The sequence below is a fragment of the Phyllobates terribilis genome, unplaced genomic scaffold (genome assembly GCF_046119375.1).
Source record: "Phyllobates terribilis strain yellow unplaced genomic scaffold, ASM4611937v1 Scaffold_10__3_contigs__length_209671492, whole genome shotgun sequence".
Taxonomy (NCBI): Eukaryota; Metazoa; Chordata; class Amphibia; order Anura; family Dendrobatidae; genus Phyllobates; species Phyllobates terribilis.
The window spans coordinates 177,767,649-177,790,147 of record NW_027362770.1 but is presented as its reverse complement, the minus strand read 5'-3'; the positions used below and the strand labels follow the sequence as shown (position 1 = coordinate 177,790,147).

At 33.2% G+C, this 22,499-nt stretch overlaps 1 protein-coding gene across 1 annotated transcript in view; it reads right to left on the bottom strand.

Annotated features, from left to right (window-relative positions):
• LARGE1 (LARGE xylosyl- and glucuronyltransferase 1) overlaps positions 1–22,499 on the bottom strand; it is a 521,095-nt gene that overhangs the window by 98,853 nt on the left and 399,743 nt on the right. The window contains exon 7 of the mRNA XM_073650219.1: positions 20,422–20,526. Coding sequence (XP_073506320.1) covers positions 20,422–20,526 — 105 coding nt within the window. The remainder of the gene's footprint in view (positions 1–20,421; positions 20,527–22,499) is intronic.

The window sequence follows — 22,499 nt, the reverse complement described above, 5'->3', positions numbered from 1 at the left end:
CAAGAATATAACTACTATAATACTGCCCCTATGTACAGGAATATAACTACTATAATACTGCCCCCTATGTACAAGAATATAACTACTATAATACTGATCCTATGTACAAGAATATAACTACTATAATACTGCCTCTATGTACAAGAATATAACTACTATAATACTGCCCCTATGTACAAGAATATAACTACTATAATACTGCTTCTATGTACAAGAATATAACTACTATAATACTGCTCCTATATACAAGAATATAACTACTATAATACTGCCCCTATATACAAGAATATAACTACTATAATACTGTCCCTATGTACAAGAATATAACTACTAAAATACTGCTCCTATATACAAGAATATAACTACTATAATACTGCTCCTATATACAAGAATATAACTACTATAATACTGCTCCTATATACAAGAATATAACTACTATAATACTGCTTCTATGTACAAGAATATAACTACTATAATACTGCCCCGTATGTACAAGAATATAACTACTATAATACTGCTCCTATTTACAAGAATATAACTTCTATAATACTGCTCTTATGTACAAGAATATAACTACTATAATACTGCTCCTATGTACAAGAATATAACTACTATAATACTGCCCCCTATGTACAAGAATATAACTACTATAATACTGCTCCTATGTACAAGAATATAACTACTATAATACTGCTCCTATGTACAAGAATATAACTACTATAATACTGCCTCTATGTACAAGAATATAACTACTATAATACTGCTCCTATGTACAAGAATATAACTACTATAATACTGCTCTTATATACAAGAATATAACTACTATAATACTGCCTCCTATGGACAAGAATATAACTACTATAATACTGCCTCCTATGTAGAGGAATATAACTACTATAATACTGCCCCTATGTACAAGAATATAACTACTATAATACTGCTCCCTATGTACAAGAATATAACTACTATAATACTGCCCCTTATGTACAAGAATATAACTACTATAATACTGCCCCTATGTACAAGAATATAACTACTATAATACTGCCCCTATGTACAAGAATATAACTACTATAATACTGCTCCTATATACAAGAATATAACTACAATAATACTGCCCCTATGTACAAGAATATAACCACTATAATACTGCCCCTATGTACAAGAATATAACTACTATAATACTGCCCCTATGTACAAGAATATAACTACTATAATACTGCCCCCTATGTACAAGAATATAACTGCTATAATACTGCCCCTATGTACAGGAATATAACTACTATAATACTGCCCCCTATGTACAAGAATATAACTACTATAATACTGATCCTATGTACAAGAATATAACTACTATACTACTGCCCCTATGTACAAGAATATAACTACTATAATACTGCTTCTATGTACAAGAATATAACTACTATAATACTGCCCATATGTACAAGAACATAACTACTATAATACTGCCCCTATGTACAAGAATATAACTACTATAATACTGCCCCCTATGTACAAGAATATAACTACTATAATACTGCTCCTATGTACAAGAATATAACTACTATAATACTGCTCCTATGTACAAGAATATAACTACTATAATACTGCCTCTATGTACAAGAATATAACTACTATAATACTGCTCCTATGTACAAGAATATAACTACTATAATACTGCTCTTATATACAAGAATATAACTACTATAATACTGCCTCCTATGTACAAGAATATAACTACTATAATACTGCCTCCTATGTAGAGGAATATAACTACTATAATACTGCCCCTATGTACAAGAATATAACTACTATAATACTGCTCCCTATGTACAAGAATATAACTACTATAATACTGCCCCTTATGTACAAGAATATAACTACTATAATACTGCCCCTATGTACAAGAATATAACTACTATAATACTGCCCCTATGTACAAGAATATAACTACTATAATACTGCTCCTATATACAAGAATATAACTACAATAATACTGCCCCTATGTACAAGAATATAACCACTATAATACTGCCCCTATGTACAAGAATATAACTACTATAATACTGCCCCTATGTACAAGAATATAACTACTATAATACTGCCCCCTATGTACAAGAATATAACTGCTATAATACTGCCCCTATGTACAGGAATATAACTACTATAATACTGCCCCCTATGTACAAGAATATAACTACTATAATACTGATCCTATGTACAAGAATATAACTACTATACTACTGCCCCTATGTACAAGAATATAACTACTATAATACTGCTTCTATGTACAAGAATATAACTACTATAATACTGCCCCTATGTACAAGAATATAACTACTATAATACTGCCCCTAGGTACAAGAATATAACTACTATAATACTGCCCCCTATGTACAAGAATATAACTACTATAATACTGCCCCTATGTACAGGAATATAACTACTATAATACTGCCCCCTATGTACAAGAATATAACTACTATAATACTGATCCTATGTACAAGAATATAACTACTATACTACTGCCCCTATGTACAAGAATATAACTACTATAATACTGCTTCTATGTACAAGAATATAACTACTATAATACTGCCCCCTATGTACAAGAATATAACTACTATAATACTGCCCCCTATGTACAAGAATATAACTACTATAATACTGCCCTTATGTACAGGAATATAACTACTATAATACTGCCCCCTATGTACAAGAATATAACTACTATAATACTGATCCTATGTACAAGAATATAACTACTATACTACTGCCCCTATGTACAAGAATATAACTACTATAATACTGCTTCTATGTACAAGAATATAACTACTATAATACTGCCCTCTATGTACAAGAATATAACTACTATAATACTGCCCCTATGTACAAGAATATAACTACTATAATACTGCCCCCTATGTACAAGAATATAACTACTATAATACTGCCCCTATGTACAGGAATATAACTACTATAATACTGCCCCCTATGTACAAGAATATAACTACTATAATACTGCCCCTATGTACAAGAATATAACTACTATAATACTGCCTCTATGTACAAGAATATAACTACTATAATACTGCCCCTATGTACAAGAATATAACTACTATAATACTGCTTCTATGTACAAGAATATAACTACTATAATACTGCTCCTATATACAAGAATATAACTACTATAATACTGCCCCTATATACAAGAATATAACTACTATAATACTGTCCCTATGTACAAGAATATAACTACTATAATACTGCTCCTATGTACAAGAATATAACTACTATAATACTGCTCCTATGTACAAGAATATAACTACTATAATACTGCTCCTATGTACAAGAATATAACTACTATAATACTGCTCCTATGTACAAGAATATAACTACTATAATACTGTCCCTATGTACAAGAATATAACTACTATAATACTGCTCCTATATACAAGAATATAACTACTATAATACTGCTCCTATATACAAGAATATAACTACTATAATACTGCTCCTATATACAAGAATATAACTACTATAATACTGCTCCTATATACAAGAATATAACTACTATAATACTGCTCTTATGTACAAGAATATAACTACTATAATACCGCTCCTATATACAAGAATATAACTACTATAATACTGCTCCTATATACAAGAATATAACTACTATAATACTGCTCCTATATACAAGAATATAACTACTATAATACTGCTTCTATGTACAAGAATATAACTACTATAATACTGCTCCTATATACAAGAATATAACTACTATAATACTGCTTCTATATACAAGAATATAACTACTATAATACTGCCCCTATATACAAGAATATAACTACTATAATACTGCCCCCTATGTACAAGAATATAACTACTATAATACTGCTCCTATGTACAAGAATATAACTTCTATAATACTGCTCTTATGTACAAGAATATAACTACTATAATACTGCTCCTATGTACAAGAATATAACTACTATAATACTGCCCCCTATGTACAAGAATATAACTACTATAATACTGCTCCTATGTACAAGAATATAACTACTATAATACTGCTCCTATGTACAAGAATATAACTACTATAATACTGCCTCTATGTACAAGAATATAACTACTATAATACTGCTCCTATGTACAAGAATATAACTATTATAATACTGCTCCTATGTACAAGAATATAACTACTATAATACTGCTCTTATATACAAGAATATAACTACTATAATACTGCCTCCTATGTACAAGAATATAACTACTATAATACTGCCTCCTATGTAGAGGAATATAACTACTATAATACTGCCCCTATGTACAAGAATATAACTACTATAATACTGCTCCCTATGTACAAGAATATAACTACTATAATACTGCCCCTTATGTACAAGAATATAACTACTATAATACTGATCCTATGTACAAGAATATAACTACTATAATACTGTCCCCTATGTAGAAGAATATAACTACTATAATACTGCCCCTATGTACAAGAATATAACTACTATAATACTGCTCCCTATGTACAAGAATATAACTACTATAATACTGCCCCTTATGTACAAGAATATAACTACTATAATACTGCCCCCTATGTACAAGAATATAACTACTATAATACTGATCCTATGTACAAGAATATAACTACTATACTACTGCCCCTATGTACAAGAATATAACTACTATAATACTGCTTCTATGTACAAGAATATAACTACTATAATACTGCCCTCTATGTACAAGAATATAACTACTATAATACTGCCCCTATGTACAAGAATATAACTACTATAATACTGCCCCCTATGTACAAGAATATAACTACTATAATACTGCCCCTATGTACAGGAATATAACTACTATAATACTGCCCCCTATGTACAAGAATATAACTACTATAATACTGCCCCTATGTACAAGAATATAACTACTATAATACTGCCTCTATGTACAAGAATATAACTACTATAATACTGCCCCTATGTACAAGAATATAACTACTATAATACTGCTTCTATGTACAAGAATATAACTACTATAATACTGCTCCTATATACAAGAATATAACTACTATAATACTGCCCCTATATACAAGAATATAACTACTATAATACTGTCCCTATGTACAAGAATATAACTACTATAATACTGCTCCTATGTACAAGAATATAACTACTATAATACTGCTCCTATGTACAAGAATATAACTACTATAATACTGCTCCTATGTACAAGAATATAACTACTATAATACTGCTCCTATGTACAAGAATATAACTACTATAATACTGTCCCTATGTACAAGAATATAACTACTATAATACTGCTCCTATATACAAGAATATAACTACTATAATACTGCTCCTATATACAAGAATATAACTACTATAATACTGCTCCTATATACAAGAATATAACTACTATAATACTGCTCCTATATACAAGAATATAACTACTATAATACTGCTCTTATGTACAAGAATATAACTACTATAATACCGCTCCTATATACAAGAATATAACTACTATAATACTGCTCCTATATACAAGAATATAACTACTATAATACTGCTCCTATATACAAGAATATAACTACTATAATACTGCTTCTATGTACAAGAATATAACTACTATAATACTGCTCCTATATACAAGAATATAACTACTATAATACTGCTTCTATATACAAGAATATAACTACTATAATACTGCCCCTATATACAAGAATATAACTACTATAATACTGCCCCCTATGTACAAGAATATAACTACTATAATACTGCTCCTATGTACAAGAATATAACTTCTATAATACTGCTCTTATGTACAAGAATATAACTACTATAATACTGCTCCTATGTACAAGAATATAACTACTATAATACTGCCCCCTATGTACAAGAATATAACTACTATAATACTGCTCCTATGTACAAGAATATAACTACTATAATACTGCTCCTATGTACAAGAATATAACTACTATAATACTGCCTCTATGTACAAGAATATAACTACTATAATACTGCTCCTATGTACAAGAATATAACTATTATAATACTGCTCCTATGTACAAGAATATAACTACTATAATACTGCTCTTATATACAAGAATATAACTACTATAATACTGCCTCCTATGTACAAGAATATAACTACTATAATACTGCCTCCTATGTAGAGGAATATAACTACTATAATACTGCCCCTATGTACAAGAATATAACTACTATAATACTGCTCCCTATGTACAAGAATATAACTACTATAATACTGCCCCTTATGTACAAGAATATAACTACTATAATACTGATCCTATGTACAAGAATATAACTACTATAATACTGTCCCCTATGTAGAAGAATATAACTACTATAATACTGCCCCTATGTACAAGAATATAACTACTATAATACTGCTCCCTATGTACAAGAATATAACTACTATAATACTGCCCCTTATGTACAAGAATATAACTACTATAATACTGCCCCCTATGTACAAGAATATAACTACTATAATACTGATCCTATGTACAAGAATATAACTACTATAATACTGTCCCCTATGTATAAGAATATAACTACTATAATACTGCCCCCTATGCAGAAGAATATAACTACTATAATACTGCCCCTATGTACAAGAATATAACTACTATAATACTGCTCCTATGTACAGGAATATAACTACTATAATACTGCCCCCTATGTACAAGAATATAACTACTATAATACTGATCCTATGTACAAGAATATAACTACTATAATACTGCTCCTAAGTACAAGAATATAACTACTATAATACTGCCTCTATGTACAAGAATATAACTACTATAATACTGCTCCTATGTACAAGAATATAACTATTATAATACTGCTCCTATGTACAAGAATATAACTACTATAATACTGCTCCTATATACAAGAATATAACTACTATAATACTGCCCCTATATACAAGAATATAACTACTATAATACTGTCCCTATGTACAAGAATATAACTACTATAATACTGCTCCTATGTACAAGAATATAACTACTATAATACTGCTCCTATGTACAAGAATATAACTACTATAATACTGCTCCTATATACAAGAATATAACTACTATAATACTGCTCCTATATACAAGAATATAACTACTATAATACTGCTCCTATATACAAGAATATAACTACTATAATACTGCTCCTATATACAAGAATATAACTACTATAATACTGCTCTCATGTACAAGAATATAACTACTATAATACTGCTCCTATATACAAGAATATAACTACTATAATACTGCTCCTATATACAAGAATATAACTACTATAATACTGCTTCTATGTACAAGAATATAACTACTATAATACTGCCCCTATGTACAAGAATATAACTACTATAATACTGCTTCTATATACAAGAATATAACTACTATAATACTGCCCCTATATACAAGAATATAACTACTATAATACTGCCCCCTATGTACAAGAATATAACTACTATAATACTGCTCCTATGTACAAGAATATAACTTCTATAATACTGCTCTTATGTACAAGAATATAACTACTATAATACTGCTCCTATGTACAAGAATATAACTACTATAATACTGCCCCCTATGTACAAGAATATAACTACTATAATACTGCCCCCTATGTACAAGAATATAACTACTATAATACTGCTCCTATGTACAAGAATATAACTACTATAATACTGCTCCTATGTACAAGAATATAACTACTATAATACTGCCCCTATGTACAAGAATATAACTACTATAATACTGCCCCTATGTACAAGAATATAACTACTATAATACTGCTCCTATGTACAAGAATATAACTTCTATAATACTGCTCTTATGTACAAGAATATAACTACTATAATACTGCTCCTATGTACAAGAATATAACTACTATAATACTGCCCCCTATGTACAAGAATAGAACTGCTATAATACTGCTCCTATGTACAAGAATATAACTACTATAATACTGCTCCTATGTACAAGAATATAACTACTATAATACTGCCCCTATGTACAAGAATATAACTACTATAATACTGCCCCTATGTACAAGAATATAACTACTATAATACTGCTCCTATGTACAAGAATATAACTACTATAATACTGCTCTTATATACAAGAATATAACTACTATAATACTGCCTCCTATGTACAAGAATATAACTACTATAATACTGCCTCCTATGTAGAAGAATATAACTACTATAATACTGCCCCTATGTACAAGAATATAACTACTATAATACTGCCCCTATGTACAAGAATATAACTACTATAATACTGCTCCCTATGTACAAGAATATAACTACAATACTGCCCGTTATGTACAAGAATATAACTACTATAATACTGATCCTATGTACAAGAATATAACTACTATAATACTGTCCCCTATGTAGAAGAATATAACTACTATAATACTGCTCCTATGTACAAGAATATAACTACTATAATACTGCCCCCTATGTACAAGAATATAACTACTATTATACTGCCCCCTATGTACAAGAATATAACTACTATAATACTGCTCCTATGTACAAGAATATAACTACTATAATACTGCTCCTATGTACAAGAATATAACTACTATAATACTGCCCCTATGTACAAGAATATAACTACTATAATACTGCTCCCTATGTACAAGAATATAACTACTATAATACTGCCCCTTATGTACAAGAATATAACTACTATAATACTGCCCCCTATGTACAAGAATATAACTACTATAATACTGTCCCCTATGTATAAGAATATAACTACTATAATACTGCCCCATATGTACAAGAATATAACTACTATAATACTGCCCCCTATGTATAAGAATATAACTACTATAATACTGATCCTATGTACAAGAATATAACTACTATAATACTGTCCCCTATGTAGAAGAATATAACTACTATAATACTGCTCCTATGTACAAGAATATAACTACTATAATACTGCCCCTATGTACAAGAATATAACTACTATAATACTGCTCCCTATGTACAAGAATATAACTACTATAATACTGCCCCTTATGTACAAGAATATAACTACTATAATACTGCCCCCTATGTACAAGAATATAACTACTATAATACTGTCCCCTATGTACAATAATATAACTACTATAATACTGCCCCATATGTACAAGAATATAACTACTATAATACTGCCCCCTATGTATAAGAATATAACTACTATAATACTGTCCCCTATGTATAAGAATATAACTACTATAATACTGCCCCCTATGTACAAGAATATAACTACTATAATACTGCCTCCTATGTACAAGAATATAACTACTATAATACTGCTCCTATGTACAAGAATATAACTACTATAATACTGCTCCTATGTACAAGAATATAACTACTATAATACTGCCCCTATGTACAAGAATATAACTACTATAATACTGCTCCCTATGTACAAGAATATAACTACTATAATACTGCCCCTTATGTACAAGAATATAACTACTATAATACTGCCCCCTATGTACAAGAATATAACTATTATAATACTGTCCCCTATGTATAAGAATATAACTACTATAATACTGCCCCCTATGTACAAGAATATAACTAATATAATACTGCTCCTATATACAAGAATATAACTACTATAATACTGCCCACTATGTACAAGAATATAACTACTATAATACTGTCCCCTATGTATAAGAATATAACTACTATAATACTGCCCCCTATGTACAAGAATATAACTAATATAATACTGCTCCTATATACAAGAATATAACTACTATAATACTGCTCCTATGTACAAGAATATAACTACTATAATACTGCCCCTATGTACAAGAATAAAACTACTATAATACTGCTCCCTATGTACAAGAATATAACTACTATAATACTGCCCCTTATGTACAAGAATATAACTACTATAATACTGCCCCCTATGTACAAGAATATAACTACTATAATACTGCCCCCTATGTATAAGAATATAACTACTATAATACTGTCCCCTATGTATAAGAATATAACTACTATAATACTGCCCCCTATGTACAAGAATATAACTACTATAATACTGCCTCCTATGTACAAGAATATAACTACTATAATACTGCTCCTATGTACAAGAATATAACTACTATAATACTGCTCCTATGTACAAGAATATAACTACTATAATACTGCCCCTATGTACAAGAATATAACTACTATAATACTGCTCCCTATGTACAAGAATATAACTACTATAATACTGCCCCTTATGTACAAGAATATAACTACTATAATACTGCCCCCTATGTACAAGAATATAACTATTATAATACTGTCCCCTATGTATAAGAATATAACTACTATAATACTGCCCCCTATGTACAAGAATATAACTAATATAATACTGCTCCTATATACAAGAATATAACTACTATAATACTGCCCACTATGTACAAGAATATAACTACTATAATACTGTCCCCTATGTATAAGAATATAACTACTATAATACTGCCCCCTATGTACAAGAATATAACTAATATAATACTGCTCCTATATACAAGAATATAACTACTATAATACTGCTCCTATGTACAAGAATATAACTACTATAATACTGCCCCTATGTACAAGAATAAAACTACTATAATACTGCTCCCTATGTACAAGAATATAACTACTATAATACTGCCCCTTATGTACAAGAATATAACTACTATAATACTGCCCCCTATGTACAAGAATATAACTACTATAATACTGTCCCCTATGTATAAGAATATAACTACTATAATACTGCCCCCTATGTACAAGAATATAACTAATATAATACTGCTCCTATATACAAGAATATAACTACTATAATACTGCCCACTATGTACAAGAATATATCTACTATAATACTGTCCCCTATGTATAAAAATATAACTACTATAATACTGCCCCCTATGTACAAGAATATAACTAATATAATACTGCTCCTATGTACAAGAATATAACTACTATAATACTGCCCCCTATGTACAAGAATATAACTACTATAATACTGTCCCCTATGTATAAGAATATAACTACTATAATACTGTCCCCTATGTATAAAAATATAACTACTATAATACTGCCCCCTATGTACAAGAATATAACTAATATAATACTGCTCCTATATACAAGAATATAACTACTATAATACTGTCCCCTATGTATAAGAATATAACTACTATAATACTGCCCACTATGTACAAGAATATAACTACTATAATAGTGCCCCCTATGTGCAGGAATACAACTACTATAATACTGCCCCCTATGTGCAAGAATATAACTACTATAATTCTGCCCCCTATGTATAAGAATATAATTGCTATAATACTGCCCCTTTGTACAAGAATATAACTACTATAATACTGCCCCCTATGTACAAGAATATAGCTACTATAATAGTGCTCCTATGTACAAGAATATAACTACTATAATACTGCTCCTATGTGCAAGAATATAACTACTATAATACTGTCCCCTATGTACAAGAATATAACTACTATAATACTGCTCCTATGTACAAGAATATAACTACTATAATAGTGCCCCCTATGTACAAGAATATAGCTACTATAATACTGTAGGAGATTATATCTACTGACCGTCCCTTCCCCCTCAGTACAATGTCTTGCCTTTGCTTGCAGTGATTGTATTATAGCAGTAGATCGATGGAAGCAGCATAGAGAAAGAGATTTAATATCCCAAATGGCATAATCTTTACATTTCGCTTTAATATCCCAAATGGCATAATCTTTACATTTCGCATAATGCGTCGCCTCTTTCACCGCAGCAACGTGGTTTCCAGCTATGAATAAAATTACTCGGACATCTCGCTCAGTTTGAAAAGAAAACCCGGATACCCCAGTGACATGAAATTTGTAGAGTCTATAAATACCGCTCGGTGCTGCCTTCTGCATGCCAAGTGCCATAAAACAGTTATGGTTGCCGGTCGACACTAATCTTATTGATCCAGCGGTACAAGGAGCCAAAATGGCAGCAAAATAGCCCGAGTGAAGGAAGACGTGAGGCCAAAAAGGAAATCACTCAAACTAGACAGAAGCGGAGTGGACCGTATTGCAGTATTCCTTTACTGACCTTGCATTTAAAGGGGTTTTTCAGACATAATAATGGGTCATCAATATCAGATCTATAGGGGTCCGACATTCGGAATTTCCACCAATCAGCCGTTTTCAGGATGTTAACAGTGCACAGTTCCGTAAATTTGGCAATACTCAGGTACTGCGGCTCAACTCCTATTCACTTCAATTGTAGCGACTCCTGTCTCCTCCTTCCGGGGGATGTGCTCTTCACATTCAGAAATGTGACGGTACCCTCGTGCAGGTGGTCTGGTCTCTCTCGCCAGGGTCAAACTACACCAACTTCAACTAAGGCTGGAGTTTTGACAAGCCCTCCATAAGCCCTAGGTAATGCACCTTAATAGCAAGTGCTACTCACCCCCACTTTCTAGCTATCTCTGATGCAGATACTTCTATATTCCTAAGGCCACGGCCCGTATCAGTTTTTAGTCAGTATTTTTTCTCAGGAGTGTGAGCCAAAACCATGTGAGGAACAATCAGAGAAAAGGTATAATAGAAAAAGTCACACATTCTGTATTTATCATCCACTCCTGGTTTTGTCTCCCACTACTGAGAAAAAATACTGATGAAATACTGACTAAATACTGATAATAGGACCGTGGCCTTAACAGTTGAGTTCAGGTGGCATCAATCCTTAAAGGGAACCTATCATCTGATGCTGTCGACACTACGGACAACAAGCTCTCCATAAGCCCTATGTAATGCACTTAATACAAATGCTACTCCCCCCCATTTACTAGCTATCTCTGATGCAGATACTTTTTCAATTCTGTCTGTGTGGGTTATCGATAACGTATGATAACAAAGAGAGGTTTTATCAGTCTCAAATATGCCTAAACTTAAGAGTTGAGTTCAGGTGGTATTAATCCTTAAAAGGAACCTGTCATCTGATGCTGTCAACAACACGGACAACATAAATCAGACACTTGCTTGCCTAAGGACAAACTACAACAACTACAAGTAAGGCCGGAATTTTGACAAGCTCTCCATAAGCCCTATGTAATGCACCTTAATGGCAAGTGCTACTCACCCCCACTCACTAGCTATCTCTGATGCAGATACTTTTTCCAATTATGCTTGTGTGGGTTATCAATAACACATGGCAACCAAGAAAGGTTTTATCAGTCAGAAATATGCCTAAACTTAATAGCTGAGATCAGGTGGCATCAATCCTTAAAGGGAACCTGTCATCTGATGCTTTCGACACCACAGACAACATGAATCAGACACTTGGTGCTGTAGGTACAAACTACGCCAACTACAGCTAAGGCTGGAGATTTGACAAGCTCTCCATAAGCCCCATGTAATGCACTTAATACAAGTGCTACTCATCCTCACTTACTAGCTATCTCTGATACAGATACTATTTCCAATTTTGCCTGTGTGGGTTATTGATAACACATTGCAACCAAGAAGGAAAGGGTTTATCAGTCCTAAACTTAACAGTTGAGTTCAGGTGGCATTAATCCTTAAAGAGAAACTGTTATCTGATGCCATTGACACCACGGACAACAAGCTCTCCATAAGCCCTTTGTAATGCTCTTCAATAGCAAGTGCTATTCACTCCCACTTACTAGCAATCTCTAATGCAGATACTACTTCCAATTCTGTCTGTGTGGGTTATTAATACACATGGCAACCAAGAGGGGTTTTATCAGTTCCAAATAAGCCTAATCTTAACAGTTGAGTTCAGGTGGCATCAATCCTTAAACGAAACCTGTCATCTGATGATGTCGACACCACGAACACCATGAATCAGACATTTGCTGCTGTAGTGACAAACTACACTAACTTCAAGTAAGCCTGGAGTATTAACAAGCTCTCCATAAGCCCTATGTAAAGCACTTAATACAAGTGCTACTCACCCCCACTTACTGGCTATCTCTAATGCAGATACTTCTTCCAATTCCGTCTGTGTGGGTCATCGATAATGCATGATAACCAAAAAAGGTTTTAACAGTCTGGAATATGCCTAAACTTAACAAATGAGTTCAGGTGATATTAATCCTTAAAGGGAACCTGTCATCTAATTTATGTTGCCACCACCACGGAAAGCATGAATCAGACACTTGCTGCTCGACTGCAGCTAGTTATGTTTGAGAGAAATCATATTTTGAACAGATAGCTGGAAGTATGGGTCTCGGATGTCTTGTCCAAAGCAAATGCCTGGCAACTTCTCCCCGCACCGATCACCTAGACTGAAAGGTGGAGAGGAGCTGCCAAGAACATTCCTCGAATTAGTCAGTTGAGATGCATAGTCCACAGTTGGCTTTTCAAAGTATGATTACTCTGAAATACCGCAACAATTCAGAGTAAAATAAACTTGACTGCTATAATACAGTCAGTGCCTCATCCATGCCGCCCGTGGATCAGGGAGCAGGAATCGTATGACGAGTTCCTTTAACTCTTGTGTAAGGGTGACAGACTCAGCTTAGAAGACACATACAAAGTCTCACTTTAAGTTTTTGCATTCACATCTCTCCCAGGCAGAATTGCTTTAAGGAGTTTTTTCCCAACTTGCAGAGTGAAGGTGAGGGAAATATATCTTACTGTCTGCAGAACACAGAACGGAACATTACCTGCTCACATTCCTGGATGCAACACTGACAGATTAGCAGCTTGACAAATCACTTGTGGCCTGTGCTAAAGTCTAAGGGAGACGGCGTCAATAAGTAATTAACTAATACAAACATGAAATAAAGAGGTACACCAGTGATCAGCACCACGGAGCAGGGGAGGGTGCAGCATATGAAAGTGTAAAAATAGGGGCAGTGTTATAGTAGTTATATTCTTGTACATAGGGGGCAGTATTATAGTAGTTATATTCTTGTACATAGGAGGCAGTATTATAGTAGTTATATTCTTGTACATAGGGGGTAGTATTATAGTAGTTATATTCTTGTACATAGGGGGCAGTATTATAGTAGTTATATTCTTGTACATAGGGGGCAGTATTATAGTAGTTATATTCTTGTACATAGGGGGCAGTATTATAGTAGTTATATTCTTGTACATAGGAGGCAGTATTATAGTAGTTATATTCTTGTACATAGGGGGGAGTATTATAGTAGTTATATTCTTGTACATAGGGAGCAGTATTATAGTAGTTATATTCTTGTACATAGGAGCAGTATTATAGTAGTTATATTCTTGTACATAGGAGCAGCATTATAGTAGTTATATTCTTGTACATAGGAGCAGTATTATAGTAGTTATATTCTTGTACATAGGAGGCAGTATTATAGTAGTTATATACTTGTACGTAGGAGAAGTATTATAGTAGTTATATTCTTGTACATAGGAGCAGTATTATAGTAGTTATATTCTTGTACATAGGAGGCAGTATTATAGTAGTTATATTCTTGTACATAGGAGCAGTATTATAGTAGTTATATTCTTGTACATAGGTGCAGTATTATAGTAGTTATATTCTTGTACATAGGGAGCAGTATTATAGTAGTTATATTCTTGTACATAGGAGCAGTATTATAGTAGTTATATTCTTGTACATAGGAGCAGTATTATAGTAGTTATATTCTTGAACATAGGAGCAGTATTATAGTAGTTATATTCTTGTATATAGGAGCAGTATTATAGCAGTTATATTCTTGTATATAGGAGCAGTATTATAGTAGTTATATTCTTGTACATAGAGGGCAGTATTATAGTAGTTATATTCTTGTACATAGGGGGCAGTATTATAGTAGTTATATTCTTGTACATAGGTGCAGTATTATAGTAGTTATATTCTTGTACATAGGGGGCAGTATTATAGTAGTTATATTCTTGTACATAGGAGCAGTATTACAGTAGTTATATTCTTGTACATAGGAGCAGTATTATAGTAATTATATTCTTGTACATAGGTGCAGTATTATAGTAGTTATAGTCTTGTACATAGGTGCAGTATTATAGTAGTTATATACTTGTACATAGGTAGAGTATTATAGTAGTTATATTCTTGTACATAGGAGCAGTATTATAGTAATTATATTCTTGTACATAGGAGCAGTATTATAGTAGTTATATTCTTGTACATAGGTACAGTATTATAGTAGTTATATTCTTGTACATAGGAGCAGTATTATAATAGTTATATTCTTGTACATAGGTACAGTATTATAGTAGTTATATTCTTGCACATAGGTGCAGTATTATAGTAGTTATATACTTGTACATAGGAGCAGTATTATAGCAGTTATATTCTTGTACATAGGGGGCAGTATTATAGTAGTTATATTCCTGTACATAGGGGCAGTATTATAGTAGTTATATACTTGTACATAGGAGCAGTATTATAGTAATTATATTCTTGTACATAGGAGCAGTATTATAGTAGTTATATTCTTGTACATAGGTACAGTATTATAGTAGTTATATTCTTGTACATAGGTGCAGTATTATAGTAGTTATATACTTGTACATAGGAGCAGTATCATAGCAGTTATATTCTTGCACATAGGGGGCAGTATTATAGTAGTTATATTCTTGCACATAGGGGGCAGTATTACAGTAGTTATATTCTTGTACATAGGTGCAGTATTATAGTAGTTATATACTTGTACATAGGAGCAGTATCATAGCAGTTATATTCTTGCACATAGGGGGCAGTATTATAGTAGTTATATTCTTGCACATAGGGGGCAGTATTACAGTAGTTATATTCTTGTACATAGGGGGCAGTATTATAGTAGTTATATTCTTGTACATAGGGGGCAGTATTATAGTGGTTATATTCTAGTACATAGGAGCAGTATCATAGCAGTTATATTCTTGCACATAGGGGGCAGTATTATAGCAGTTATATTCTTGCACATAGGGGGCAGTATTACAGTAGTTATATTCTTGTACATAGGTGCAGTATTATAGTAGTTATATACTTGTACATAGGAGCAGTATTATAGTAGTTATATTCTTGTACATAGGAGCAGTATTATAGTAGTTATATACTTGTACATAGGAGCAGTATTATAGTAATTATATTCTTGTACATAGGAACAGTATTATAGTAGTTATATTCTTGTACATAGGTACAGTATTATAGTAGTTATATTCTTGTACATAGGTGCAGTATTATAGTAGTTATATACTTGTACGTAGGAGAAGTATTATAGTAGTTATATTCTTGTGCATAGGGGGCAGTATTATAGTAGTTATATTCTTGTACATAGGGGGCAGAATTATAGTGGTTATATTCTTGTACATAGGAGCAGTATTATAGTAGTTATATTCTTGTACATAGGTGCAGTATTATAGTAGTTATATACTTGTACGTAGGAGCAGTATTATAGTAGTTATATTCTTGTACATAGGGGGCAGTATTATAGTAGTTATATTCTTGTACATAGGAGCAGTATTATAGTAGTTATATTCTTGTACATAGGAGCAGTATTATAGTAATTATATTCTTGTACATAGGAGCAGTATTATAGTAGTTATATTCTTGTACATAGGTGCAGTATTATAGTAGTTATATTCTTGTACATAGGGGGCAGTATTATAGTAGTTATATTCTTGTACATAGGAGCAGTATTATAGTAGTTATATTCTTGTACATAGGAGCAGTATTATAGTAATTATATTCTTGTACATAGGTGCAGTATTATAGTAGTTATATTCTTGTACATAGGTGCAGTATTATAGTAGTTATATACTTGTACATAGGTACAGTATTATAGTAGTTATATTCTTGTACATAGGTGCAGTATTATAGTAGTTATATTTTTGTACATAGGTGCAGTATTATAGTAGTTATATACTTGTACATAGGAGCAGTATTATAGTAGTTATATTCTTGTACATAGGAGCAGTATTATAGTAGTTATATTCTTGTACATAGGTACAGTATTATAGTAGTTATATTCTTGTACATAGGTGCAGTATTATAGTAGTTATATACTTGTACGTAGAAGTATTATAGTAGTTATATTCTTGTGCATAGGGGGCAGTATTATAGTAGTTATATTCTTGTACATAGGGGGCAGTATTATAGTGGTTATATTCTTGTACATAGGAGCAGTATTATAGTAGTTATATTCTTGTACATAGGTGCAGTATTATAGTAGTTATATACTTGTACATAGGAGCAGTATTATAGTAGTTATATTCTTGTACATAGGGGGCAGTATTATAGTAATTATATTCTTGTACATAGGAGCAGTATTATAGTAGTTATATTCTTGTACATAGGTACAGTATTATAGTAGTTATATTCTTGTACATAGGAGCAGTATTATAATAGTTATATTCTTGTACATAGGTACAGTATTATAGTAGTTATATTCTTGCACATAGGTGCAGTATTATAGTAGTTATATACTTGTACATAGGAGCAGTATTATAGCAGTTATATTCTTGTACATAGGGGGCAGTATTATAGTAGTTATATTCCTGTACATAGGGGCAGTATTATAGTAGTTATATACTTGTACATAGGAGCAGTATTATAGTAATTATATTCTTGTACATAGGAGCAGTATTATAGTAGTTATATTCTTGTACATAGGAGCAGTATCATAGCAGTTATATTCTTGCACATAGGGGGCAGTATTATAGTAGTTATATTCTTGTACATAGGGGGCAGTATTACAGTGGTTATATTCTAGTACACAGCAGCAGTATTATAGTAGTTATATTCTTGTACATAGGTGCAGTATTATAGTAGTTATATACTTGTACATAGGAGCAGTATTATAGTAGTTATATTCTTGTACATAGGAGCAGTATTATAGTAGTTATATTCTTGTACATAGGAGCAGTATTATAGTAGTTATATACTTGTACATAGGAGCAGTATTATAGTAATTATATTCTTGTACATAGGAGCAGTATTATAGTAGTTATATTCTTGTACATAGGTACAGTATTATAGTAGTTATATTCTTGTACATAGGTGCAGTATTATAGTAGTTATATACTTGTACGTAGGAGAAGTATTATAGTAGATATATTCTTGTGCATAGGGGGCAGTATTATAGTAGTTATATTCTTGTACATAGGGGGCAGTATTATAGTGGTTATATTCTTGTACATAGGAGCAGTATTATAGTAGTTATATTCTTGTACATAGGTGCAGTATTATAGTAGTTATATACTTGTACGTAGGAGCAGTATTATAGTAGTTATATTCTTGTACATAGGGGGCAGTATTATAGTAGTTATATTCTTGTACATAGGAGCAGTATTATAGTAGTTATATTCTTGTACATAGGAGCAGTATTATAGTAATTATATTCTTGTACATAGGAGCAGTATTATAGTAGTTATATTCTTGTACATAGGTGCAGTATTATAGTAGTTATATTCTTGTACATAGGGGGCAGTATTATAGTAGTTATATTCTTGTACATAGGAGCAGTATTATAGTAGTTATATTCTAGTACATAGGGGCAGTATTATAGTAGTTATATTCTTGTACATAGGGGGCAGTATTATAGTAGTTATATTCTTGTACATAGGTACAGTATTATGGTAGTTATATTCTAGTACATAGGGGCAGTATTATAGTAATTATATTCTTGTACATAGGAGCAGTATTATAGTAGTTATATTCTTGTACATAGGTACAGTATTACAGTAGTTATATTCTTGTACATAGGGGGCAGTATTATAGTAGTTATATTCTTGTACATAGGTACAGTATTACAGTAGTTATATTCTTGTACATAGGTGCAGTATTATAGTAGTTATATACTTGTACACAGGAGCAGTATTATAGTAGTTATATTCTTGTACATAGGGGGCAGTATTATAGTAGTTATATTCTTGTACATAGGAGCAGTATTATAGTAGCTATATTCTTGTACATAGGAGCAGTATTATAGTAGTTATATTCTTGTACATAGGAGCAGTATTATAGTAGTTATATTCTAGTACATAGGGGCAGTATTATAGTAGTTATATTCTTGTACATAGGGGGCAGTATTATAGTAGTTATATTCTTGTATATAGAGTGCAGTATTATAGTAGTTATATTCTTGTACATAAGGGGCAGTATTATAGTAGTTATATTCTTGTACATAAGGGGCAGTATTACAGTAGTTATATTCTAGCACATAGGGGGCAGTATTATAGTAGTTATATTCTTGTACATAGGAGCAGTATTATAGTAGTTATATTCTAGTACATAGGGGTCAGTATTATAGCAGTGATATTCTTATACATAGGGAGCAGTATTATAGTAGTTGTATTCACTATGCGTTCTTCCTTCCAGAGCCGTTATAATGAATGTCCCCTGCAGATGTTGTACCTGTGTTGTATCCTCTGCCCAGCGCCGGCCATGGTCGGTGGTTTTTCCACAGATTTCCAAGGTACCAATCACTCTGATTCTCAACCAGCCCCAGAACTTGTTGCCCTGAAAGAAAACAGAAAAGAATTGATGATTTATGGGCGTCAGATTGAACAAACAGAAGGCGATTATACGGGATGCTCCTATTCTAGATTTGCCCAATAAGTTACTTTTTAGTTTTCGGACACCTTAGCGCCTCTACAAATGCCACAGTGGCTTCCCACAGAGGTGTCTCTTTGGGGGGTGCAGAGGTACAGGTAGGTGCTGATTCCTTATCCCAGGCCCCGGGGGTCCCTGCAGCACCGAGGTCGGGGCCGTTACTGCAGTGAGTGGCGATGTGCACATCTGGTGCAGCCGGCAATGTCCTCCCTGCCCGTCACTCCGCCGGGTAAACAAGTTCATTGTGTTTAAGCGCTGCCCGTGTTCAGTCATGTCCGAGGCCATTACATTAACGAGGAGAGACGATACCCAGGATGCTTTGCGGCCCCCGCGTTCAGTGGCGTCAATTCCCAGCATTGTTGGGACGAGTTATTCTCATCTCCGCTACCTGTCGCCCTCAATGTCGTCCTGTTTGTCTGACTTTGTCTCTAACCTTCACTGCTCCGTCTCCTCGTCCAGGGTTTATAATGCGATGGACGGATATGTCTTATTTACGCGGCCCGGAATGATGAACCGCGATTTTACGGATTCTGCTCCATCATTGACAGCCTGGACGCCGCTGCAATAGCTGCGTACACTATACAGTCATTACTTGGTCAGTTTCCGTTCATGTTGCTGCAGTCTCTGGAAATGCTATTTGCTGCACAACAGACTGCCTCTGCAAGCTGCACAGACTTGTTACATGCTCCTCCCACTCTGACACAACTTGGAAATCATTAGCCCCAATGCGTAGCCACCGCTCATCTTCCTGTCTGGCCTCCTACCATTCACAATTTTTCTCTCCTCCAAGAAAGTGTCAGGAGGACCCCAGACGATTTCCCACTTAAACCACCAAATTCGGGACATTTAAAGGGATTATTCCGACTTTCAGAAACGGATATTTTCGGATAGAGCTTGTAAATCCAAGCAATTTTGCAATTTACTGCTTATTAAAATTTTCAGTCGTTCTTGAGATATTCACATTTTTCTTTTGTTTACTGTCTGTTACCTAGGAGACCGGCCTCCACTGCTATACAGCAGCAACATGTGCAGTGCTTACAAGTTGTTTTCTTCTGAGCTTGTAAGCACTGTTTTGAAGCTGGTCAGGATCTCTGGAGCGTGGTGTTACCTCCTAATCCCGCGCTGCGCCTGCAAGCTAGTAAGAAGCTGTGGTCGGTCTCCTAGGCAACGAGCTGTAAACAAAAGAAAAGTGTTAATATCTCAAGAACGGCTGAAAATTTTAACAAGCAGTAAATTGCAAAAGTGTTCGTTTTTACAAGCTCTATCCAACAACATCTATCTCTGAAAATGAAAAATCAACCCTTTAAGCCCTGCCCCAAGAATGCCTCCTGTTGGGTGTGTTTTTTTACTTCTTTTTTTTGAGCCTGTTGCAAAGTATGGCAGACACATTTGACAGACAACAAGTCACACTGATATTTTAGGGTTCAATATGTATTGGTACTCGGAAGGGTGTGTCCGTCTGCACAGAAGAATTTTTCGAGTGCAGCTCTGGAGGTGACTGCAGAAACGACTACAATGTTTACATCTGATCAGCCAAAAAATATTATATATACACAATTATAAATTATAGATTTTTTTTTACTGTTCCCGGTTATCAGACGATTCAAGGTGACTTCTATAACGTAAATATACCGGCCCCCCACGGCCCATATCTGCAGTGAGAAGAACCTCCGCAGACATTAGCATCCATCGGTATGACTGATTTCCGCCTCTCCCCTTAGAACGCCCTCCACTTTTTTTTTCTGGAGGTAGAGCGCCCTGTGCTACTGAACTATACCGCCACACAATGCACAGGATCTCATCCTCTCCATTATGTCTGATGAACATCAAAGGACTCAACAAAGTCCAGGAGGCGACTGGATTTCAGAGGGAGGGATGCG